Source organism: Phasianus colchicus, chromosome 17 (assembly GCF_987193195.1).
Source record: "Phasianus colchicus chromosome 17, bPhaCol1.hap1.1, whole genome shotgun sequence".
NCBI classification, from domain to species: Eukaryota; Metazoa; Chordata; class Aves; order Galliformes; family Phasianidae; genus Phasianus; species Phasianus colchicus.
The window spans coordinates 1,055,406-1,081,817 of record NC_143452.1 but is presented as its reverse complement, the minus strand read 5'-3'; the positions used below and the strand labels follow the sequence as shown (position 1 = coordinate 1,081,817).

The 26,412-nt window shown below is 41.8% G+C and overlaps 1 protein-coding gene across 5 annotated transcripts in view; it reads left to right on the top strand.

The window, feature by feature from the left end:
- Positions 1-26,412, top strand: part of RALGAPB (Ral GTPase activating protein non-catalytic subunit beta) — a 64,518-nt gene that overhangs the window by 19,249 nt on the left and 18,857 nt on the right. For 4 of the 5 annotated variants that reach the window (XM_031605630.2, XM_031605631.2, XM_031605633.2 and 1 more), the window contains 12 exons: positions 17-233; positions 7,165-7,366; positions 8,768-8,935; positions 9,990-10,104; positions 10,349-10,496; positions 13,027-13,091; positions 14,464-14,596; positions 16,524-16,657; positions 19,218-19,400; positions 22,047-22,198; positions 23,666-23,853; positions 25,554-25,660. In XM_031605630.2, coding sequence (XP_031461490.1) covers positions 17-233; positions 7,165-7,366; positions 8,768-8,935; positions 9,990-10,104; positions 10,349-10,496; positions 13,027-13,091; positions 14,464-14,596; positions 16,524-16,657; positions 19,218-19,400; positions 22,047-22,198; positions 23,666-23,853; positions 25,554-25,660 — 1,812 coding nt within the window. The remainder of the gene's footprint in view (positions 1-16; positions 234-7,164; positions 7,367-8,767; positions 8,936-9,989; positions 10,105-10,348; positions 10,497-13,026; positions 13,092-14,463; positions 14,597-16,523; positions 16,658-19,217; positions 19,401-22,046; positions 22,199-23,665; positions 23,854-25,553; positions 25,661-26,412) is intronic. The other variant, XM_031605632.2, reaches the window with a different exon arrangement.

Genomic DNA, 26,412 nt, shown 5'->3' with positions numbered 1-26,412 from the left:
TCTTCCATTCAAACAGGCAACCACTGCACATGCTTCCAAAGTGCAGCACCAACCATCCTCTACTTCTCCGCTCTCTAGCCCAAACCAGACAAGTTCTGAGCCACGGCCACTGCCAGCTCCTCGCAGGCCAAAGGTTAACAGCATCTTGAACCTCTTTGGATCATGGTTATTTGACGCAGCATTTGTTCACTGTAAACTTCATAATGGAATAAACAGAGACAGCAGCATGACTGGTAAATATTACTGAAAATATGTGTTCATTTTTTTTCTTGTCTTATTGACATTTCCTACCTGCAAGATTAACATAAATGTGTAATCAATAAATAAAAATAAAGTCCTAAGTGCTTATAGTGGTTAACCCCTCCCAGCTGGACCAGCACCGATGGGTGTCTGGAGGCTGTTAAATTAAATAAATCAATTACTTTTCACAATTAAGCACTCACTGACTCTAACAAGTAGGCTGGTTACAATTGTGCTAGTGGGAAAGATTTTATACAGAGGGAAGTAAAGAGGCAAGAGTCCATTTCCTGGTTTGAAATCTGCCTGAATATATCTTTGAGTAATGGCAAATTTTAATAGTGACTCTTATGTTTGTAAAATTGTCAAACCTCACTGCAAATACCACACAAAGTGATGCTTCATGTTTTTGGAGAGCATTATGTGTGCAGATGATTCTTAAAATAGCAAGTTGTTTTCTTTCAATGACAGTAGTTACATGTTCCCATGTATGACTTGATACCTTGCTTGTCTACAGTACTCAAGTGCTAGATTTATTTTGTCTCCTGCACTTTGTTCAGCTCTAGAAGTTAGATGTTTTGAGATATGATAGAAGAATTAGGGCTCTGCTGAGAGAGGCTTTCAAGCCTCTTTTTCCTTGAGTGATAAATATGCAGGGAAAAAAAAACTTAGTCCTTGCATTTTTCCTGTTCTTTATATTGTACTTCAGATGTCTTCTGAACTTCTACAAGAGATCAGTTCAGCAGAAGCTCGCTGGCCCAAAGTATGAAAAATAGATAGAGGTTTGTTGTACCAAGTTGGATTTCTAATAATACTCAATGGTTAAACCGATGAACTTCCTTATTCATTGTACCACAAATCACATTTTTCCTTTGTGCAGAAATGATGGGTTTAGGATTTGGGATATCTTAAAACTATTTTAAAGTAAGCACTGAAGAAGGATCTGTGCTGCTGAAACTCTGTAGAGAGGCACTGTTTCTTTGTAGATCTCAAAGTCAGCTGCTCAGAAAACTCCCAAGGAGCTAACCTCATGGAGTTCCTGTTGACTTGAAGTATCAACATCTTCCAAGTCAGATAAAAGTCAGAATTAAAAGGCTTATTTACTAGGAGTCTAACCTATGAAACCAGATGCCTCGAGAAGATATCTTTTACATCTAGAACTTTGTAAGGCGAAAGGTGCTGTGCTGGACTGATGAGATGGGTCAAAAGGGCTGTATGCTGTGGTCCCTCTCCATCACACAAGTGGGGCCTATCATATCTTGGTGTTGTGTCCATTCACTTGCCTCTGCTTATTCTAGTCAATATAGAATCATAGATTCTTTAAGGTTGGAAAAGACCACTAAGATCATCTAGTCTAACCATCATGCCCACTAAACTATATCCCTCAGTGCCACGTCTTCATGATTCTTAAACACCTCCAGGGACAGTGACTCTCTACTACCTCCCTGGGCAGCCTGTGCCAATGCCTCCCCACTCTTTCTGAGAAGAAAGCCTTCCTAATCTTCAACCTCTCCTGGCCTAATTTGAAGCTACTAGTGTCCCAGGAGCAGAGGCCCACCCCCACCTTGTTACAACCTCCTTTCAGGTGGTTGTAGAGACCGATGAGGTTTCCCCCGAGCCTCCTCTTCTCCACAATGAACCATCTCAGTTCCCTTAGTTGCTCCTCATAATCTTGTGCTCCAGACCCCTCACAGCTCTGTTGCCCTTCTCTGACACACTCCATGGTCTCAGTGCCTTTCTTGTAGTCAGGAGCCCAACGCTGAACACAGCGCTCGAGGTGCGGCCTCACCAGTGCTGACTGCAGAGGTCCGATCACCTCCTGCTGGCTGTGCTGTTTCTGACACAAGCCAGGATGCCATTGGCCTTCTTGGCCACCTGGGCACACTGCTGGCTCACGTTCAGCCAGCTGACACCTCCAGATCCTTCCTCTCTGTGCACCTTTCCAGCCACTCTGCCCCAAGCCTGTAGCAATGCATGGAGCTGTGATCAGAGGGCACGACTCTGCACTTGGTCTTTCTGAAGCTCATACAGTTGGCCTGAGCCCATCGAGCAGCCTGTTCAGACCTCTGCAGGGCCTTCCTACCCCCAGGCAGATCGACGCTTCCTCCCAGCTTGGTGTCATCAGCAAATGTACTGAGGGTGCACTCAGTCCCCTCATCCAGATCATCGGTAACACCATTAGACAGGACTGGCCCCCCTACTGAGCCCTGAGGAACAGCTCTCATGACTGGCTGCCAGCTGGGTGTAGTTCTGTTCAGCACCAGTCTCTGGGCCCAGCCCTGCAGCCAGCTCTTTACCCAGTGAAAAGTGTAGCTGCCAGCTTCTGCAGGAGAATTCTGTGGCAGACAGTGTGAAAGGCTCTGCTGAAGTCTCGGTAGACTATGTCAGCAGCTTTTCTTTCATCCACCAGGCAGGTCACCTGGTCATAGAAGGAGATGAGGTCAATCAGGCAGGACTTGTCTTTCATGAACCTGTGTTGGCTAGACTTGATCCCTTTGGTGAGGCTTGTGAAAAGAGATCAGCAGAGAAGGGACAGCTAGTTGTCAAAATCCCTGTGCTTAGTGAAGGGGACAAAAGGAAGTCCTGTTATGACTTTTTTTTGTCTATGGGTTGGCTGTGCCTGTATATTACAGTCCATCTCCAATTGTCAACAGCTTAGTACTGTAATGCTTATGTCACTAGCTTGGATGTGTTTGGCGTGTTTGGCACTGTTATTGATAAATCTTGTGTAAGCCTCAGGAAGAAAATCCTCTCTCTGCAAGACCAAGGAGATCTCACTGCCCTGGTACGCTTTTCCAGAAAGGTGACACAAACTTTCAACAAATACTGATATGATGTGATTTCTAAGTAAATGTTCATGAGCTACCGTAGAAGAAACCATGATGCAGTCTCAAATTTTACTTCAGAAATCAGTTCAACTTCTTTAAATGAGCCCTGCTGACTAGTCCCCTGACAAGGGACTAGCACATCATCTTTCTCCCACCTTATAAGACATCTTTTTGATGAGCTTTATGAATTAAGGCGCAGTTGGTCAAGTCCCAGGCAAATTAGTAGATACTGCTTTTCTGGACCTTTTGGTTTTATTCTAGGTGTGGTTCCTCGTGTTTCTGATTTCTTCAACTCTTTCCCCTCCTGAAAGGAAGTCAAGAAGAGTAAGAGAGGCATTTCTGAGGTGGAAAAAATATGGAACTTCTTGTAGGTTTTGAGCTGAAAAATACTTGGGTGGATGGGAGAGTAACCCAGCCGGCTCTAGTTGATCTTGTTTTGATTTGAGCAGGGTGCCCAACTAGGTGATCTCCACATGTTCCAACTTCAGCTATTCTATGGTTATGTGAAAATAAATACTGCCCCACTCTTTTCAATTTTCTGTTATTTTCATGGTAAAAATTGTACTAATCTAGAATCCTGCAATGGTTATCATAGATATTTCACATTTGCAGTTGTTGTGTTTTTAGTCTGTGTCTGTTTGGGAAAAGAGAGATTGCAGAATTATTTTCTCTGCTGTGAGGTTAGCTGGAGGTAATCTGTATAGAGCTGAATGTTGATAGAGTTTCATCACCTAGAAAGCCATCTTCCTGTTTGCTCTGAGCCTCCTCCTTCCAGACGGTCTTTCATAGTTGTTTCGATTCTGAAGATGTAACAGGGATCTTGGCATCATCAGTGCCAATGCTCTTGTGCCTGTTCTATGTCAGGTTTTAGTTTCTGCATTGAAACCTTAGCGGTGAAGCTTTATAGAAGGCAGCTGCTAAACATTATTCTGTATCATGGGAAGAGAGGAAAAATGTTCTGTTCTGAAATGTGTTTGGCATTGGAGTTGGGTGTTGTTGGTACAGTCCGTAGAATTAGATGGCTCAGTGATAGTTATTTAAGTGTGGCATGGTTTGCTCCACATGATAAACCTCCTTAAGAAATCCATTGGGAAGGCTTTAGGAAGATATTCCTCAATATGGCAGCTCTGGGGAGCGTGTGCATGTGCTGAGCTCCAGCTGGATGTATCAGACACACAGGGCTGTTTAAGTGTGTTGCTGCTCATCGCTGTCCTCAGCAAATGGTGGGACTGGGAGAAACTCATTAATCTTTGTGCCAGTGTTTCAACGAGAGGATCTTCCAGTCGGATGGGCTTGTTCTTAAACCTTGTTCCTAAAGAAGTCACAAGCTTGCCAGCCATGTGTTGTAAAGTGGCTGGGGGAGTTGTGCTGTGGATGTTTGCTGGTATCACCGAGGTGCTCTTGGGCCTCAAAGCAATCCTGGGGTAAAGTTCAGTCCTCATCACTTTTGGCCCTCCTGTTGTTATTGTGGTGCCCCAAGGACTATAGGTCTAGGAGACAGGTAGGAGAAGCCCTGATGAGGGAAGTTTTGAGTATTGCTGAGAGGCTTGACGTAGGTCTTGATCTGACCCAGGTGTGCGGAGAATGCGAGAGATGCAGATTGTTCTCATGATGCTTGGTTACTGGAGTCCTTTTACTCTCTCATCGGTTTCTGGAGGTTGTTTCTGAGATGCTGATCTTTCTAGTGGTGCTCTGGCTCTTATTTCTGCTTTGGAGGGTTGCTGGTGGAGCTGATGGTCAGGGGAGGCATGCCCATGCTGGTTTGGGTTGTTGGCAGTACGGCATACAGAGGATGGAGCAGTAATGCAGTCAGGAGCATTTGGTTTGGAAGCTTATGGTTGAAAGGCTCTGTAGGTAAGTAATCTGCCCCCTATGAGACATAACCGAGTCACTGAAGCCGTGGGGGAGCCGCTGTGTGCTCCACGTACAATGTGACATAGGCAAATGCACCTGAGCTGGGAAGGGTTAATGCATCCTTTTAAAGAACTGTTGTACATTGATATGAACAGATCTAAATCTTGCTAGTATTTTGTAACTTTTTGTTCATTGTTTTGCATGATACTTTCAAAACCATAGTTTTGGACCTGAATGCCGATTTCCTATGTGTTTAACAAGCTTGCTGTATCATAAAGCTTTTAATCTATTTTTTAAAAAAGCTAAAAGCTTCTTAACTTATATTACAATTTCACCATCTTAAAAGTATTTTATAACTACTGCTGTCCTTTGATTTGTTTCCATTTTATTTCTATTATCTTGCAGCATCTTTTATCCAAATTCTTCTTTCTTATAAATCTTGTAAGTAGGAACAAGTAGCTTTTCCTTAATTGCGGTCATGCTTTTCTTTTCCCATAATCCCATCTTTTATTTGTAAATTCATTCTCATTGTCTCTTGTAGCTTTTGCACTTTTACTTGAAAAAGACAAGTAATTTTTTTGTGTGTGTTTTTGAATGGGGAGGATTGTTGGCAAAAGCAAATTAATCTGCCTGAATCAGTCCCATCTTTTATGTACTTTAGTCTGTGATCATGTCATGAGTTTCAGGACTTTGCACTAACCATGTTTTTTTTACTTAAAGCTTATTTTACAGACCTAGTGTTTGATTTGTATGCATTGTGCATGTAGTGTTTTTTTCCAACTACAGTATATTGCTGGATAGCTTATGCAGGACAAAAAATGGCTCATGGGAAGATGCATAAAGATTTGTGCTTATTTACTACTTACACTGTGAAAATTTCTAAGGTAACAATAGGTCAAACAATGAATTTACAGACAAAAATTAACAGGAGGCACTTGTCATTGGAAAGTTTCTTTTTAAAAGAAACACAAACAAGCAACAAAAACTAAATCCAAACAAAAATCTTATCCATAAATGAAAAAGTATTCCATACAACCATGTGTTCGAGTCTTTGTTTGCAAGACTGATTGTGAACCTGATATTCCCAAGTATCCCAGGCGTGAGATAGAGCAGGTTCTCTGGTTCTGGTAGCGTTGTTAGCTTGATTCATTAGGAGCACACATTATTTGTTCTCTTTGGTTTTGTAGCTCGTAAAATGTCTGAAGGTCAGCATAGTCTTAGCTAAAAATGAGAAAGAAAATGCTGCTTCTGCCATTAGTATTCCAAGAGTGAATTTTTTACAGTTTTGTTTTTTTTCCTATCTCCTTGGACATTGAGGGCACTACACATAGACTTGTTTTGGTTGCCATTTTAGAAGAAATGAAGAAGCCAGCAAGATGAGTAGCCTCTTGCAGCCTATATGTCTGATACTGATGTGTGAAAGGTGTACTGGAAAAAAGATCTGAATTGGATTGAGTCAGACTGGCAGAGCCATCCTGCAGGAACAGAGCACAAAGCCAAGCAGGGTCACAGAACCTTGGGTTGGGAGGGACCTTAAAGATCATTGAGCTCCAGTTCCCCCGCTGTAACCAGAACCCAGAACCCAGTCACCTGTGGGGATGGTGGTCTTTCGAGGTGTCTGCAGAGCACGGTGTGTGTTAGCACACAGGGGAGGCCTGCCCTCCTGGCAGCTTCCATCTGAGGAAGAGGGGGACCAAAGCAGGAGAGTGGCTCTCAGCAGATTTCCTTCTTACAGTGGGTCCTTCGGAATGCTTGGATTTTTTTCTTTTTTTTAAATTATCATTTATGCAACATAATTGGATCGAAGTAGTTTGATGTTCAGAGCAAGATAGGTGATCAGTCAGTTGCAAGTAAGCACTTGTGTGGAGGTAGGAGTGATGGCACAGTGAAAAAGTTTGATGGTGTTTTAAGAGTGCAAGGAAAGTCATTTTCTGGAGATGAGAACAAGGCAAGGAAGATCCTTGTCCTCTGAGAGGATAGGGAGGTATTGCTGGGTAAAGGAGACACTTCCCAACACAAAATTGGGATTAACTTCAGAATATGAAGGTCAATTGTTGCAATCCTTTCAAGGACAAAAGTTAGTTATAGCCTCAAATAGTTCCTAAACAGAGGCACTGACTCAAATGCAGTGAACTAACAGCTTCATGATAACTGCTAAATTGGACTTGATCTTTGTGTCCAGGATCCCATGAGCCTATTATATATGTTAACAAACGCAGTGAAATGCTGTTTTTTCTCTTCTCAGCTATAGCAACTCAAGCTAGTGTGGAGTTTCGCCGGAAAGGATCCCAAATGTCCACAGATACAATGGCTTCCAACCCTTTGTTTGATGCCAGTGAATTCCCAGACAACTATGAAGCAGGAAGGGCAGAGGCGTGCGGGACACTGTGTAGGATATTTTGTAGCAAGAAGACTGGGGAGGAAATATTACCAGCTTACTTATCCCGGTACTAACCTATCTTTCAGTTGCTTTATTGGTGTAATTTTACAGTGCAAAGGAATTTGCAGTGCACAGCATTCAGTTACTGTCTGAATCCTGTGCTGCCAGCTCTAAGAGTGTGGTTCGCCTGCACATGGCACAGACTGAGCTCTCTCTGTAAACTGAGCGTTGGCTTTGTCTTCTCACAGTGCTGGTTTCCATTGGGCTTTCTTCAAGCTCTAGTTGAGGGGAGGCCCTCCAGCAGCTGGAGGGAACTTCTGTGGTCTTTTTGACACTTGAAGGTTTTTAAATTTGCCATCAAATGTTGGTAGGATGGACAGAAGTGTGCAGATGTAAGACTGTGTTTTGTTAGACTGCGAAGGGTGTTACGTTGTCAAGAAACACTAGAATGGAGTATATATTTTTTAATCGTTTTTACATACAGAAGTGCATTAATATTCTATTATTTATATATATATATATATATATATATATACATATATTTATTTATTTATTTTCATCCTGAACTACTTTGATTTTCAGTTTAATTTCTAGTAAGGCCATCCTGCCTATGATAGTCTTGGTTTTTCCAACTTTTTTGGTGAAAAAGTAGAAAAAGCCAGAGGCAGATGATCAATTTTATAAATAATAACTCTCTCAAACTGTTCAATTACCTTTACCATAGGAGGCATCAAAACTTCTGGAGGACTGAACCATTTTATTTCATATGGTAGTGCTGTATGCACTAGATGGTCTGTTTCTCTTACACAGTCAGATTCCTCTGTTTTGTTAAGTTGTAAAAGGTTTTTTATGTTTTTTTTTTTTTTTTTTTTAATACAAATACCCTTTAACCTAAAACCTGTAGAGGAATCTAACTACTATAAGAGATGAAGTACCTTGGGATGATGGCCAGCTACATAAGATGCTTCACATCCCTCTGCTTTTTCATTTGAAATAGCTGATTTATGTTTTCCCTCTTATTTTCCAGATGTTAGAATTGCTGTCACAGTCCTATTCCCCCCCCAAGGATTTTGCAGTATTTTTATTCTGTGCTAGGGAATTAGAACCAGGGTCTCATTTACACCCTTACATGGGGCAGGTGGTAGCAGGAAGCACTGTTAGCACACATCTGTCTGTAGCTGCAGCAGCTCCCAGCCCCTGAGCTGCAACAAGGCAGATGTTTCAGCAGAATGGTGCTCTGCTGGCTTTTCACATATAGTATGTGTGATTAGTGTGGCTTTTTTTGAAAGCTAGCAATGTGCTCTTGCCTGTGCTAACATAACTTTGGGGAATGCTCAGAAAAACTTCTCTCAGCTCTGATGTTTAAGCTGTTCTATGTAGAAAAGATCTAATTGTTGCACATTCATGTTCATGTCGGATGCTGATACTTTTTATGTGCAAATAATTCAATCTTATCTTTCTTTGTCAGATTTTACATGCTTTTAATTCAGGGTTTGCAGATAGCAGATTTCGTTTGCCACCCCGTTCTTGCCAGTGTTATTCTGAACTCCCCTCCTCTGTTCTGCTGTGACCTGAAAGGAATTGATGTCGTGGTTCCGTATTTCATTTCGGCTCTTGAAACTATTTTACCCGACAGGTAAAATGCTGTTTGCCTATAGATATTATCAGAAATATGGGGAGATGTTTATCTTCTGGGGTTTCTGTCATTCCTGGATGGCTTTCACTGGAGTTCTGTAATGTGGGCCCCATGCTGTGTGTGTATGTGATAGTGATAACAGCAGCATTTCATAAGTTCTGACTTTTCATTTCATTTAATGCAATTATCCTTAAAGTAGTAGCAGCCCTTTTTAAAAATGAGAATGTTTGAGTAGTGTTATCTAAGTATTCATTATTAAAAAACAAGAATAGGGAAAAGAATACATTTAGAGCTGACTTATTTCTAAGGAGAGTTTTACAGCATGTTCTATACTGGATGTTACTGCAGTGACTTTATTCAGAAAGCAACTTTACACACCACTAAATGGAAAAAAATGATCATTTAGACAGACTAGAGAAGTTGGAGTAGGTTCCTAAACTAGAATATATGCCCTTGTTTGTACAGATTTCTGCATATTTTGCTAAATAACTTAAGGCACTTACTACTGCTGTGCCTGCCTTCTTCTCCATATGTTGTATGCACTGATGGTGCATTTCAGTTTTAAGTTATGCATAAACTACTATTCATCTTCTGGGCTTAAGTCTGAGCTGCTGCTTCTTGTAGGTGGATCTTACAAGCAGAATTTACTCGTGGCTTCATAAGAAATGTGATCTATTTCCAAGCAGAGTGTATTTTATACAAGATGCACACAAGCATATTCTGGGGATTTCTGGTAGAGCTGGGTTGGTGGGATTTGCAGTAAGCACACAGAGACTTGTGACTGGCCCTTCCTGCCTTGAGGATGCAGAATATGAATAAGACTTTCGTTTGCTTAATGGTTCAGTGCAAAACAGTTCAGGCAGGATTTCATAATTTGCTAATTGTTTCATTGCAACTGCTATAAAATAAGAATCTTGAATCTAGGAAGAAATAGCTACATTGGATATTTCAAGTTATTTAAGACCAAGGGGTGGCTGTATATTTAATTTTCACTTAGGTTTGGCTTCAAAATCTTATGAAAAGTTGATTAATTGTATGGTGCTTTGATTTGCAGAGAACTCTCAAAGTTTAAAATCTATGTAAACCCCACAGAACTAAGAAGAGCTTCAATTAACATCTTGCTGTCTTTGTTGCCTCTCCCTCATCATTTTGGAACTATAAAATCGGAGGTAATAACCTTACGGCGTTGTTTTACATGTTGAATTTTGTCTTTTGGGTTGTGGAGTGGCATTTGGGTGAGGTGAGTTGGAGTATTTGGCATTCTGTTTAGCCCTGAAACTCTTAGCACAAGTTTGACAGGAGTAATTTGTGCTGTGGATACTGACTTTTGAAAGCAATGCCATGCTGGTGTGTTTAGTGTAAATATGGCATTGATTTCTAATTGATACTGAAATAAATTCATTGTTCCTTCAGGTTGTCCTGGAAGGGAAATTCAGCAATGATGACAGCTCAACGTATGATAAACCAGTAACCTTCCTTTCCTTGAAGCTGAGGCTTGTGAATATACTTATAGGAGCTTTGCAAACTGAAACAGATCCCAACAACACTCAGATGATACTAGGTAATTTCAACATTTTTAATTTATCAATTGTGTTATGGAAGTGTCTTCATCTCTCCAAGAATAATTCGGTACATTCATGGGATACTTTGCAAGAAAAAGGTGAAATTCCTGTCAGATCGTCTTCTGTATAATCTCCCTCATACTCTCAAAACATCTTTAAAGCCTCACATTTTTGTTAAGTAATCTCTCTCTACCATTCTAAATGTAATCTCTACCATTCTAAATGTAGAATGGCGCTTGAAAAGTAAAAATAGAATTAAAGCATGTTCTAGCAGTAGAAGTCAGTCATATCTCAGAATGGAAATAGGAAGAAATGTTCTAATATTGCTAAAATATCTTGAGTAATGGGTTACAGGGAACATTTCAGTTTTTGCCATGCTTGAGCCTAGAAACAAATTGAAATATGGGGTAACAAGTACACTAGCACTGGCAGAGTACAGATGGTATTTGTTCAGCACTGTGTCAATCCTTGCAGAAAAGCTCCAGCATACAGTCTGCAGATACATCATGGTTTGGCAACAAACTGTGCTTTGAGGTGGTTGGATGTGTTAAGGTGTCAGTGCTGAGGAAGTAAGTAGAAGCTGGAATCTTAAATAGTGCACAGTCTGTTAAGCAGATGTGTTTTCAGGCAGGTAAAAATTTTGTTGCCTTACACTTTTTTTTCCCTTATTTGCTTCCCTCTCATAATGTAAAACTACCTTTCTTCACATTATGGTGTCCTCAAAATAGTTACCATGCCATTTTCTTTTAACAGTTTAAAAAGCAAGTGGGTTTGCACTGGGTAGATATCTGATTGGTTCTGGAAGCCTGCCTGGATAATAGGAGAGGGAGGAAAAAGTGCATAAGCAATGAAGTGAATGGAAACAAATCCAGTCTGCAAAGTCTTTCTGAAAGCTGTTCTTTCAAGACAACTCTTGAAACCTTTTCTGTACAAGCAGAAGACATGGGGATAATAATTTTAAAGGATGATTTGCAGCCAGTGCTGCAAGTGAAGGGATGAGGATGTGTGTGGTTTCTTAGTCATGCTCACAGAACATCAGTGCACATGTGGCTGTATCAGCTGTAAGGTGAGTGATGTTCTGTTAAATCCCACCCATGCGTTCTTATATGCCTCCACTAAAGGTTGGTGCCTGCATGCCAGCTTTTCAGATACTCTGCCTATGATGTTTTTGTACCATTACCTGGCTGACAGACCTTACTGCTTTGTTTCTTCAATTTTCCTACTGTTCGCTACACATGTAAGAGGAGTTTATGTCCTGCTGGCTTTGTTTGGAGAGGATTCTTGAGTCTGTAGCTCAGCCAGAGATTCTTGCATGTGCCACCATCTCTTAGAAACATTGGTGCTTATTTCCAGCTGCTTTTTAAATATTTGACAACAACTGGAGTGTTTCCCTTCCTATAGCAGCTGTTGCTCTCCTAAGCCCTCATGGCTGTGCTGGAGAAAAAATAATGCAGCTACAGGCTGTGTGTACCACTTGACATAAGGCATCCAGAATACATCGTCACTTTTAGTTTACCTGTGTGTTACTCTTGTTTGTAGCTCTCTCTCCCAGGCTGGATTTTTCTGTCTACTTGCTGTTTGATTTGAATGCAGTAAAAAATAAAAAAAAATAAAAAGGCATGAAAATGTGGGTCCTGGAGATCACTTGTAGGTAATGAGTTTTGGTGGATCGTGCCTCTGACCTCCTGATTTTGGAATTTGGTGTAATGTTTTTGCTAAACTGAAATGAAATTTATATTTACTTTAATAATCTGAGAGTGTGGAGGGTGGTGTTGGAAACACTGGCGTAGATTTTGGACAGAAACATCTCTGTAAGAATGCTTGTGCTAGAGTGGATTTGTTGTTCATTTAACGGGTCCTTGATGATTGATTGTGATGAGAATGACTGTGGTCTCATGTCGATGTCTTAAGGGTTGCTGGATGGAGCAGATATTACCTTACCTTCCAACAGGCTGCTGCCTGTACTGACAGCCCATTAAGTAGTGAAAGCACGTTTCTGTTTGCCAGTTACCAGGTGCCTTTTGGCTCTTAATGGCCAAACTGAGGAAGGGAGGGTCCTTGTGCCAGGCACAGAGAGGAGCCCAGACAGTACTGTGTAACCCTTAAGGTGGCTTTGGGTTACACACAGTGCACTTTGGCTGTCTGTTACCTAACAAATGCTGCTTTTTTACTCACAAAACCAGTAAACCTCTTTAAATGTAACCTGAGTTTTTAAATGAGCACAATCTGCTGGGAGACAGGGAAACATTCCAGCCCTTCTGTGAAACAAGAATCCTTCAGAACTGAGGAATTCAGGAAACCTGTGTTCAAAGTGTTTTTAAAATAGCCAAAAGAATTCTCTATCTCAGCTCTCATCTGCATCAGATTGCTAAGCCTGGAACAAATCCTTCTGCTTTATAAAACTCTTATAAAAGCTGTGTATAAATCAGGAAGGAGATTCTGGATGCTTCGGCCTTCAGTGCTTCTCTACATTGTAGCTGTAATTATTCTACTGTGGTTTTTAGTTACCTCTTACATCTAATTCTTCAGGTGCAATGTTGAATATTGTTCAAGACTCAGCACTGTTAGAAGCCATTGGCTGCCAAATGGAAACGGTAAGATTTGTTTAGTTGTTGTTAATGAAGTTATTGCTTCAGAAAAAAATGTGATTCATTTTATCTATCTTTAAATAAGTTCAGTCCAGAGGTCTGATCCATCTGAAAGTATCCTTTGTTATAGAGAATTCTGTTCAGAAGATCTTCTCATTACTTAAAACGGACCTTCAGTTTCATAGAATCATTAAGGTTGGAAAAAACCATTAAGATCATTTAGTCAGCCCATCATTTAGTCATGCCCACTAAACTATGTCCCTCAATGGACAGTGACTCCAGCCCCTTCCTGGGCAGCCTGTGCCAATGCCTCACCACTCATTTTAACAAGCTTTCCCTAATATCCTACCTGAACCTTTCTTGGTGCAACTTAAGGCCATTACCTCTCATCCTATCACTAATCAGCTGGGAGAAAAGGCTGACTCCCACCTCACTATAACCTCCTTTCAGGTGGTTGTAGAGACCGATGAGGTTTCCCCCGAGCCTCCTCTTCTCCACAATGAACCATCTCAGTTCCCTTAGTTGCTCCTCATAATCTTGTGCTCCAGACCCCTCACAGCTCTGTTGCCCTTCTCTGACACACTCCATGGTCTCAGTGCCTTTCTTGTAGTCAGGAGCCCAACGCTGAACACAGCGCTCGAGGTGCGGCCTCACCAGTGCTGACTGCAGAGGTCCGATCACCTCCTGCTGGCTGTGCTGTTTCTGACACAAGCCAGGATGCCATTGGCCTTCTTGGCCACCTGGGCACACTGCTGGCTCACGTTCAGCCAGCTGACACCTCCAGATCCTTCCTCTCTGTGCACCTTTCCAGCCACTCTGCCCCAAGCCTGTAGCAATGCATGGAGCTGTGATCAGAGGGCACGACTCTGCACTTGGTCTTTCTGAAGCTCATACAGTTGGCCTGAGCCCATCGAGCAGCCTGTTCAGACCTCTGCAGGGCCTTCCTACCCCCAGGCAGATCGACGCTTCCTCCCAGCTTGGTGTCATCAGCAAATGTACTGAGGGTGCACTCAGTCCCCTCATCCAGATCATCGGTAACACCATTAGACAGGACTGGCCCCCCTACTGAGCCCTGAGGAACAGCTCTCATGACTGGCTGCCAGCTGGGTGTAGTTCTGTTCAGCACCAGTCTCTGGGCCCAGCCCTGCAGCCAGCTCTTTACCCAGTGAAAAGTGTAGCTGCCAGCTTCTGCAGGAGAATTCTGTGGCAGACAGTGTGAAAGGCTCTGCTGAAGTCTCGGTAGACTACGTCAGCAGCCTTTCCATCCTCTACCAGGCAAGTCGTTCATAAAAAATGATGTTGGTCTTTCACAGTAGTGGCTAGTTTACATTATTGCTGGGTTTTCACTTTTCTGATTTTTTTTTTCCTAACTTTGCAGAATGGTGGTGAAAATAACCTCTTCAAAAGCCACAGTCGTACTAACAGTGGCATTAGTACTGCAAGTGGAGGCAGTACGGAGCCTACAACCCCAGATAGTGAACGACCAGCACAAGCCCTTCTAAGGGATTATGGTAAGGACAGCTCTTTGGAAAAAATGTACTATTATATCCTAACTTGATTTTTTTTTTCCCCTTTTGTAGTTCTGGCTAATACATTAATGTGTGTGGGTGTTTTCAAGCCAAGATGGATATTCCCTTGCTGATTTGATCCCATATGCACCCATGTGCGGTGCTCACATGTGCTGGCTGGTTCTGTGTTGGTTGGTTTTTAGCCTGCTAAAGGACTCTCCCAATACCATTTTTAAAAAAGCTTGTGGAAGACTGTTTTACTTTATCATGTGTTTTCATGAACAGGAATGCGATAAATGTATACCAGGTGCAAATTAATGGCTTCATTCATTTTGGTAGCATTCCAAGTTTAGAAGTACCTTTTCTTAAGTGTTTTTAAAGACTATTTGGGGGACTCCTGTTTCTGCAAGATAAAGAGGCAGAACGCTTGCAACGTGTCATTTGTTATAACAAGATCTCTGCAATTAATATTGGTTTGTTTTGTCTTGTACTGTGCCCTTTTTGAATCTCTGTAGTAGAATCCATGTCCTATTTAGTCTGTGTGGTAAGCCAGCTGAATGTGGAGATTCTGGAATTTCATTTGTTCTTTCATGCTTTAGCAGTGCAATTGATGTTAACTGATGAAGTGAATGTGAGAACAGACCACCTTGTAGGCTAGGTGGGAAACTTCATTCTCACCAGATAAAAATGTTTCTTTCTCAATGTAGGAAGAGAGAGATTAGTGGGAAAGGTTTAGCATATTCACATATATATGTTATACAGATGAAGGGATTTGCTTAAATGTGTTAGTTATTTCTCTAAAGGATTTGTCTGAAATGATTTGAAGTGCTGGTTTTTACCACACCACCTTAATTATGTATATAATTCTTGTGTTTTCATTGGCAAGTTTTTGGCATCTTGCAATGTAAAATGTTCCTTTGTAAGGTTAAAAAAAACCCTCGTTTTAAGTCATGTTGTCATTAAGTCAAGCTGACTTTTCAAACCCTAAGTGTAAATTGAAAGATATTTTTTGTAATATTTGGCCCTGAACTTGTAGGCATTATTGATTCATTTTACTGGATTTAAGAAAAAAAAAATCTGTGCCCACAAGGTAAGGTTATAATACACTTACAAAAGGAATTTCAACATTCCTACTGAATGCTTGAAGGGAAAATTGGAAACAAGATGGTTTATTTTTACTAGTTAACTATAGCTGACATGTGAATCTGCTGCTAGACTGGCAGAGAACACTGGTGCTGAAATTAGTTTGCCTATTTCAGTTTTAACAAGTGTATATAATATTTGTGTTCCTAATATAATGAAGTTATGAGCAACTGCTCCTAAAAGCACCTCTTGTTTTTAATTTTAGCCAAAGGTTCAGGAAAATTAAGCATTTAGAATCAATTATATCTTTTCTTCCAGGTTGGTTTCTTTCATTATCTACATGTAAATACCTAATGCAGCTTCTGATAAATACTGTGCATAGAGAGGATAGGTAACTTCTTGTTTAGATATCTGAAGTTACACGTGCTCTGTTGGTTCATTATTATGACTCCATGTGAGTACTGATGTCTAACATATGTGACTAAATTCTTCTGAGTCTGCAAGACACTGCAGCAGTGTAAGTGCGGTAGCAAACAGCAGCACAACCCAGCACGAGCTGCTCTGCTGCTGAAATGCATCCGGGTGCTGTGGTTGTCCAAAATGTCTTTAGAAGAAACAAAACCAAATTGATACAAGGTGCTAATCTGAATCAATTTGTATTGTGTACTAGGGTTGCATACAGGAGAGTTAGCCTGTGCAAGAGAGACCAAATTTCCAAATTCTGGGTTGTGTATAATTTTATGTGCGTATCGTGGCTGCTTTGGCTTGTTCCTGTGCTTTGCTTATTGTTACTAATGCTTAGTTATTTTCCCTCCCTGTGGTATGTGTTACTGGGGTTATATCCTAGCTCTTAATACAGATACGGCTGCAGGACTTCTGATACGCAGCATTCACCTGGTAACCCAAAGGCTCAACTCACAGTGGAGGCAGGACATGAGCATCTCACTGGCTGCGTTGGAACTTCTCTCTGGATTGGCAAAGGTGAGAGACGAAATTTTGGTTACTCCAGCCTCTTCTCAAAGGGATGATTTCTGTTCTGTTCAGGTGAAAGCCATGCTACCAGGCAGACATCTGTCAGCAGACGTTCTATTTGGAGAAAGAGCACACAGTCCTCCTTCTGTGGGATTGCTCTGTCTTATCCTAATGTATGGACTCAGTGATTTAAGTCAAGTGAGTGCAGTGAATGCCTTTGGGCTGAAGGTGAAGCTCAGAGTGGGTGGTTCAGATACACGTAGCCCTACTGTGTGATTCTGGCTGATTTTAGCTGGAAGGCTTTTAATCGTTCTCATGGATTCACTTGTGTGTGGTTTTGCTTTGCTTTGTGTTTTGGTTCTGTTTGTTCTCACTGTTTTTTCACACTGCAGTGGATGAATCTGACATATTAGGTTGAACAGCTGAAAGAAAACCATACCACTAAGCTTCCAGTGGGCAGTGTGTGGGCTTCAGCCCATCGTTTTCAACTCCACTGTGAACCATTTCTCATAGGTTACTTGGTTAGATGTTTCTAAGGCTGGTTGCACAGTGGGTGGACAAACTGAACAAGAGTTTCTGTTGCTGCTGATCAGGGTTGGAAATAGACCAGGGCATTAAAAAATTTGATTACCCTTTTTGTAAGTGTTGTGCCAATTTTTTTCCTTTTGTGTCACGTGCAAAGTAATTTTTTGAGCTATGTGTAACACCTTTTTAATGTGAAGGTGTCACCTGCTTGGGAGCTTTGTCTACACACAGCTCTGTTCCTCAAACTCACTGTGCTGTTCCTCTTCACCACTTCCCAGCTGAATCACTCCTGTTTTATTTTTGCACCCTCAACTGTGGTCTATGCTCCTCAACTGTAAGGAGACTCACCTGGCAAGTAGCTGAAATAATTAGCAAGTTAGTGAATAGTGAATAGCTAAAGCTACTGGGTTGGGGGCTCCTTTTTTGATGAAAAGTAAAATGTCCTTTTCTGCTTGAGGGCACTTCCTGTTCCCAGTCTGGATTTCGTGATGTTTGTTAAGCAATGCTTTGGTGTACTTACAGCAGCCAAAATGAACTGGTGAAGCAGCTGAGTATTCCCTGATGTATTCCCTTTGAATATGTATGTCACAGGCTCTTTTGAAGCTTGGAGTCAGCACTGAGCCATGGTGGGCTGCATGCTGCTTTCATTTCTGCAGTAGCATGAGCTGAAGGACACGTTTGAAAGTATTCTGCAATGAGTTCAAACATGGTTTTGGAGTGTTCCAGAGCACAATACAGAAGCAGGGGTTCCTGATTCAGTTAGGATATTCTCCTGTCCCCTCTTTGTGCAATGAGATGAGAATTCCACGTAAAAACATGCTTTAAATATCTACCCAGTTTAATATTAAACACTGTAATCTTTGTATAATTCCTGAGCGACTGAAGTGATTCTTCTGGGCCATCCAGGGTAGTCCTCTTTCTCTTAGTGATGAATCAAGTGGAAAGAAATCTCCACATATCGCATAGCTGCAGAGTAGAGAACCCATTCTGCTTTCCCCTTTGGAAATCACAATTCCCAAAGCCCTTTTCAGGTTAAGGGATGCCTTGTCCTGTATCTTTTCAGCTGCAGGTTATTACCGGGACTTGGTCCATTAGAAAAATCCTGTTTCCTGCAAGAGTGCAGGTTCCCCAGCCTGCTTGTCCTAAGCTGATCTTAAAGGGACTCTGCCATACTTCCAAAGGAAGTACTGTGTAGGGCTCCAAATAGTTGTACGTACCCTTGTTGAATGCAGCTGTCTGGCTCCCATGTTGTCACCTGCAAAACCATTCAGCAGGATGCTGGTGGTGCTCCTCCGATATCGAATAAGACTTTATATGGCACGGTCAAACTCTACAGAGTAGAAAAATCCAGGTTTGACTGAGTGCTCCTGTGTCAGTTCACAGGAAGAACAGAGAGATTTGGTGATTTGCTTAACTTCAAACTGCTGATCCTCGTCACTCAGGGTGCACAGCTCTTTGCTAGCCCTCACGGTCCAGAGCCTTGCTCCCTGAAGCCTATCTGGGCAGGAATAGGAGCTGAGGGGGTTTTCTGCAAATGATTTTTTTTTCTGGTTAATCTGCTTGTCTGAGCACGGTTGTTCGTCGGTGAGAAAGTGAAAGAAAATATCACTCTGCTGACAGAATTTGCCTAGTGGAAAAGGACAGGAGCAGAATGAAGCCCTCTGGATGGGATACTGGGCAGTGACTGGTTTCTTAGAGCGACCACGTGAACGTGAGTGGGGCTGCTGTAGCTGAAGGAGTGGTTTTTGCTGAAAATAAGTTTAAAATGCAAATTTACTTAGCTTGCAATTTGTTTCTTATCAAACCAGATTGGTATCATTCTTGCTCTTGGAAACAAAGCCCAGCAGTGTGGTGGCACCTTAATGCAGCATTTCTTTTAATTTCATATCCATCACTGTTTAACATTTTTACCAAGAAATAGCTCAACTGTTTATTCACATTTCTTAAAACTGCATTTAGAAATGCTTTCAAAAGCTGTTTCTTCTCTGAAAGGTTTTGTGAAGGAATTCTCACCTGACAGTCCTCTTTTCCTTGCTTCATACAGGTGAAAGTGCTTGTTGATTCCTCTGATCAAAAGAGAGCAATTAGTTCTGTATGCAGCTACATAGTGTTCCAGTGCAGCCGGCCAGCCCCGCTCCACTCCCGTGACCTTCATTCTGTGATAGTTGCAGCTTTCCAGTGCCTCTGTGTCTGGCTCACCGAGCATCCTGACATGCTGGATGAGAAGGTAAGAATCTCTGATGTGTGTATTCTTAGCCCCCCAGACTGATTTGCTTTTTGTCCCCAGCTGTCAATGTTTCAGACTTTAAAACAACACGTCTTTGTAGTTTTCAAAAGCATAGCAGGAATTCCAAAACTAGTTTACTTGGAAGATAGCTTTCAGTTTTGATTTCTCCTTTTCATTCACTGAGAATATTTTTAGCTATGCAACCACCTTTCATGTTTATAAGAAAGTATTTTGATCTTTCTTCTTGCTTTGTGAACTGAAAATAAAAGAAGAAAAAATCTGAAATTGGAAAAGCAGAAAAATAATGGAGAAATATGAGAATTATTGGTGTGCAAATAGTGTAGTTACCTGCAGCAGATAAGCTTCTAAAAGCAATGTCTCTTCTCATTTCTCAGCTCTTACCTGTCTAAAGCATTTTCTAAATTTAACAGTGGAGTTTCTTTAATGCTAATATTTTGATGATCGTAAAATCGTAAGAATCATAGAATGGCTTGAGTTGAAAGCAACTTTAAAGATCACTGAGCTCCAACCCCCTTGCCATGGGCAGAGTTGCCAGTCATTAAATCAGGCATCAGATCGGGCTGCCCAGGGCTCCATCCAGCCTGGCCTTGAGCACCTTTGGGGATGGGACATCCCCAGCTTCTCAGGGCAGCAGCACCAGTGCCTCACTGCTCTCTGAGTACAGAATTTCCTCCAAATATCTAACCTGAATCTCCCCTATTTTAATTCAAAGCCATTCCCTCTCATCCTGTAACTATCAGACTGTGTAAAACGTCAGTCTCCCCTATTTATAAGCCCTCTCCAAGTACCAGATAGCAGTGCTGTCTACCTGGTGTCTTCTCTTCTCCAGACAGAACAAGCCCAGCTACCTCAACCTTTCTTCACAGTAGAGGTGCTCCAGCCCTCTGATCATCTTCATGGCCTCTTCTGGACCCTCTCCAATTGCTCTGCATCCTTCCTGTGCTGGGGGCCCCAGGCCTGGACACAGTCCTCCTGTTGCAGTATCACAAGGGCAGAGCAGAGTGGAACAATCCCCTCCCTGCCCCACTGCCCCCTCTGTTGATGCAGCCCAGGATACTGTTGGCTTTCTAGGCTGCAGTTGCAGATTGCTGGCTCATGTCCAGCTTCTCATCCATCACAACCTTCCTTCTCCACAGGACTGCTCTGAAGGAATTCTTTTCCCAGTCTGTACACATATCTGGGATTGCCCCAGCCCCAGTGCAACTCTCTGCACTTGGCCTTGTTGAACCTCATTAGGTTGACATGGCCTTTCTGTGTCCCTTTGGGTGGCACCCCTTCTGTTCTATTGCCTGCATCACTCAGTGGTGTCAGGCTTGCTGAGGATGTACTCAATCCCATTGTCTGGTCACTGATAAAGACGTTGAACAGCACTGGTGCCAGAACTCACCCTTGGCATCTTCACCAAGAAGTTTTCTAGAAGCTGAGCAAGGCAAAGCTTGGTCCAAGGTACAGCTTCCTGGGGGAGCTTGAAAAGAGCAGGAAGTGAAAGATGCGTGTTGCTGATCTGATCACCTCCTGTCATAGTCTCAAAAAAAATCTTTTTTTTTGTATGAGTGTCTGCTTTCATTGTAGGTCTGCTTACAGTGGCAGCTCAGTAATCTGTGAATATATGTTAAAAAAAAAAAAAAAAGAACAGGCAGGGTTTTCAATAAAGATGCTTTCTACATGCACTTTGGGATTCTGGCTGCTGGTAGTAGGTGACCAGGAAAGGGATGATTTCCTAGGATATGGCACAGCACAGGTTGTAAAGTTACATTATACTTTGTTTTTCTTTCTTTTCTTATTTTTCTACATGAATTGTGAATTCAAGAAACAACACAGGCCAAAGTGCAGAACCCTGCCTGGTTTCTGGTGGTTAAAACCGATGATTTATTTGTGTATTTAGGGTTGATTGTAGATTGTAGACAGCTACTTGTTCTTGGGAAAGCTTTCCTCTTTATTTCCCTGTTTAGCCATCAGATCAGAACTTTTGTTGTAGCAATCCAGATATTTTCAGTAAATGATTTTACAATGAGCAATACTGGTCAGTCATAGCTGTGATCCCACTGAGAGTGGGCCTCTTCTATCGTATGTTTGTTGATGCCTTGCTGTGTACTTTTAGAACACTGTTATTGTTCTCTTGATGAATTAGATACTACATATATTATCCTTCCTTATGGATGCCGTTGGCAACTGAAAGATTTGGACAATTTTTTTTTGCAATTTTCCAGATGAGTTCATTCTTAATATCCTTAGAACTTAATTAAATTTTCTGCAGATAATTTCAGAAATGTGTTTATCTTTTAAAATATGTTTATATTTTTCAGTTGCATTCCTAGCCCTCTTGGCTGTTTTGTACATGTCTAATGGAATACATTGTGTATATATAAATTCAGAGCACTTTCTAGCATTAGATGTAGAGACTTACTAACACCATTAGACATCTATATACAGAGAAAATATAATTCCTCTAGCAAATGTGATCTTATTTCAACACTGTCGTTAAAATAATTTTCTGCCTTTATTTCTGAGCTCGTACCAGAAGCAGCACGCTGCTTAAATGAGTCATCTGTTGCTGTTTCTCTGAGGTCTCTGAGACGTCTGTTGGAGTGCTTCTGTTTTAAGGTAGTTCCTCATGTGTTTTAGGATTGTTTAAAAGAGGTACTGGAGATTGTGGAGCTGGGTATTTCAGGAAGTAAATCCAAGAGCAGTGAACAAGAGGTGAAGTACAAAGGAGATAAGGAGCCAAACCCTGCATCCATGAGAGTGAAGGATGCTGCTGAAGCTACGTTAACATGGTATGTAATTTCTCAATGTGTTCATTGTTCAGCATTGCTTTGTCAGAGGATGCTTTAACGAGGAGTTTCCACCTGCTATGTAGTTGAGAGCATCTGAAAAGTCATCCAGAAGTTCCTTCTGGTTTGTCTTTTTTGCAGGGTTGTCTTCCCCCTCCCATTACAGACATCCAGCAAGAAAAAGATTCCTGTAGTTGCTGTCTTCTTTCTGCCCCTTCCTTTCTTTGGAGAGCAAAACCATCCTGCAGCCCCTGATGTTCTGCTCTTTGCCAGTGCAGAGAGCAGCTCCTTTTGTCTCCCACTTCCCCTTGTCACCTTGTCCTTCCATTCCCACAGTCTTCTCCTCGGCCTGACAAGTTATGCTTTCCCCTGTGCACTGATGGGGAAACTGGTAGCTGTTGTCCCCTGTGTAACACAGCAGGCAGTGACACACGCAGCAGGTGTAAGCTAAGGCAGGGTGGGACGTCATTCTGCCCACTGAACTGGGCTTGCTTAATAGATCTGGGAGACTCTGCTGGAAATGTGATTGCAGATGATGTGTGGGTGGGGAGAGGGAGCACAGAAGTAAATTGAGATTCACTCCAGAGAAGCTGAAAAGTGCTGTTTTACTGGATGAATAGCATGGTGGTGTAGACAGGACAAACTGAAGATGAGTAGGATAAACATGTGTTGCAAAAGGTGAGAGCTGCTTGCTTACTTTGTTTGTTGTACTTCACAATAAAATAATTATAAACTTTACTATTAGTGAGAACAACTGTGTAATTATGAAAGCAGCGTCTCATTGGAACCTGTGGACAAACCTTTCTTGTTGCCTGAAAGTGCCCTTTTTCTTTTGTTTAGAGGGATGCAGATATCTGTCTTCAAGGGAAAAGTGTGGCAGGAGGACTTCAGTAAATTTATTTTAGATCTGAGTGCAGCCTCATTCAAAACATATTAAATCCAGTCAGTTAACTCCATGACATTCCATGGAAACCTTTGCTCTTGCTGTTGGCTCCTATCATAGAGATTTTCTGTTGGGAAGATCCTGCACAATTTCAAATTATATAAGTATATATATTTTTAGGAGCCTTGTGTATGCCTTGCTCGTTGATATTGAACAGTGGGTTAAATTATGGAGGAGTATCTCAAATCATCCATAATATTCATATAAGAACAAACATAAAAAAAACTGTAGAACTACAGATTATTTTTTGCTCTAAAATGTATCTTACTATTTTTATGACCTGGGTTATAGATGAACTTGTTCTATAGGCAGATTACTCTTCTTTGTAGGATTCATGTACATTTTTTCTGAAATTACTGGTTCTCTTTTAAGACAAGCTGATGGGATAGTGCAGTAATTGGTTTGTGCTAGCCATAAGGGTAACGGCTATGTCGAGATCCAAGTGAAGAATAAAGTGAAAGTCTGTGCTTGGGTGGGACAGTAGCTCTTAATCTGTCGTGACTTCTGTCTTTTTTCTCCATTTGCAGTATTATGCAGTTACTTGGAGCATTCCCTTCTCCCAGTGGCCCTGCTTCCCCTTGCAGCTTAGTGAATGAAACCACATTAATTAAATATTCTCGCCTACCCACCATAAACAAGCATAGTTTCCGTTACTTTGTTTTGGATAACAGTGTCATCCTGGCAATGTTGGAGCAGCCTCTAGGGAACGAACAAAGTAAGTCCAACAGTCGCTATTCCTTGTTCCCCTTGTTAAAACTCCCAGCACGCAGCTATAGGAAAAAAAAAAAAAGGTACTACATCGTGTGGTTCTGTCATTTTTCAGGGCCCTACCTGATCTGTGGGCGTGCAGCTGAATAGAATGTTGCTCTGGAATGAAGTGGCAGGGCTAACTTCCATGTCATGTCAGTGATAGTCAGAAATATACAAGCCTCCTAAATAGTTTACACAGTTGCTTTTCATCCTTTGAGACCAGATACGTGCAGCTGAGTGCCATCAGAATGGTAGCTGGTGGACAAAAGCAGTACCATTGCATTATGAAGACATCCATGCTTTGACCAAGGAGAGCATGTATTAAAAAAATCTATTATTTACACGATGCTTTGAACTGAATAACTGATCTCCTTAAATTCCCCCTTTGAATCCTCGTGTATCAAAGCATCGCCTAACAGAACCAGTGAAACTTCTCCTGCACTGGCTTCACCAGTGCTAAGAGGAAAGCTGTTTTTTTATGAGTTGTGTTCCAGAATGCTCCCATCCCATGGGGAATCGCTGTGCAGATCCTGCAGCCGTTGCCACACGTCCACCCTCAGTCTGGGTTGGAGCCAACGTGTTCCTGACTGCAGAGGTGTGGAACGTGCCAGAACAGCTGAGCACTTCTCACCCTTGTTCTGCCTGTGCTAAATGAATTACTGAGGAATCCTGTAAAGCTATTATAATCTGAAATTAAATTAGCTTTACTTGCTGTGCAGAACTTGCTTACAAATCCCCTTTGAAATACAAGATTAATTGCAGTAATGCTTAAGTGTGTCAGCTCTGTTCTGAGGCAGACTGCTGTAGTGAATCATTGCGGGGCCTGGTGTGCTGCCCCTGAAATGCCAGCAGAGAAGTGCCTGTCTGGTAGTTACCCAGTGGTGTCAGTTTATGGTTTACGTGCATAAGATAAGACACAGATCTTTAAAAAGTGAAAAACTGTAGAGATGTGATTCCTCTTCTAAGGTGGCCTTTAAACCTTGAAGGGAGACTGGAATGCCTGCCATAGAACCCTGACTGTGCAAATGGAAAGGCACAGTGGGAGGACTGCAGTCTAAGCTGCTCTCTGAACAGAGTCAGTATTGAACTCAGAGCAGGTTGCTCGTGGCTTTGTGCAGGTAGGACTTGGAAGCCTCAGGGGAGTTTCTCTGTCCCTATTCCAGTGCGTGGCTTCTTTTAGAAATGTTTTCACTGCGTAAAGTTAGAATCTTCCCCCATCTTAGTTTGATTGACTGATGCCTTTCCACCATTTCTCTTGCCATTATTTGTGTGGGACCTTTACAGAAACTCATGGGAGCGTCATGGAAACCACATGTTTCCATATGAACATTTCTTGTACCTAAACAGGCAGTAGCTGAATATTTTTTTTTAATTCATGGGAATAATTTGGAGAGAAAATGTTCATGAATTTGGACTAAGGTTACTTCTAATGATGAAATGGAGCTGATCTGGCTACTGCTGAGCAGAGTAGTTCTCTGCTGCAGAGAGGGGGATTACATTCAGTGTTTACTTCTCACCAGAATCTGTCCTTAGGGTAAGGGAGGGAGTTTTCCTTGAAAACAAAATCTCTGTAATATGTGTGCTTTTTTACGGTTTAATTACTGTTCAATGAAGTATTTGTGATTTCTGATGACGTATTCCTCTTTTCACCCACGTGCTTTGCAGATGACTCCTTCCCCTCTGTCACAGTTTTGATCCGTGGGACATCTGGAAGATTTGCATGGGCCCAGCAACTCTGTCTTTTACCAAGAGGAGCTAAAGCAAATCAAAAGGTCTCTATCAAAGCCCATAAAGAAATCTTTAACTTAGAGATGTTCAGCTGAAATTCCACTAATGTGAGACAGCCCCACAGATCTGGTGATTATACATTAAGGCTGAGCCACGGGGCCTTTAGCTGTAGGTAATGTGACACATCTCCAGTGACTCTTTACAACTCGTGATCAATATTAAATATAGGCTGTAAAAGTACTGTTGCCTTCTGGGTTTGTGTAGGAGGGTGGGAGAACTCTCCTTATTCTCGTTTTTTTAAAAGCATCTTCTAAGCTGATGAGGCAATGGACCGAGTGCTCAGTGTGCAGGCACGGCTGGTGTGCTGATGTTAGGATGTCAGGCAGAGCTTTTGCAGCAGAAGGAACAAAGTCTGGAGATAAAGTGTGAGATGCTGCTGAGAGAGCAGCTGTTAAAACTGCAGAGCTCAATGTTGCAAAGATGGCTGTAAAACAGCTGTGGAAAAGCCTATCTAGGTGGACTTTGGAATTCTTCTGGACAGTAATAGTGAAGAATAAATGGCCCAATAAATGGCGTTTTAAGTAGAATCTCTTACTGCAGTTGCCTGGTGGATTATATCCTTGCGTTACCGAAATTCCTTTGTTTGTAAACATCTCCCAAATGTTCAAACTGTTTGTGTAATGTAACTGAAATGTGGGCCTGTCAGTCTCAGCTGTCATGTTATCATGTAGATGTCTGTGATCTCTGCAATGCAGCCCTTGGGAGGACCCTTCACTGGATGCCTTTGGAGCTGTGC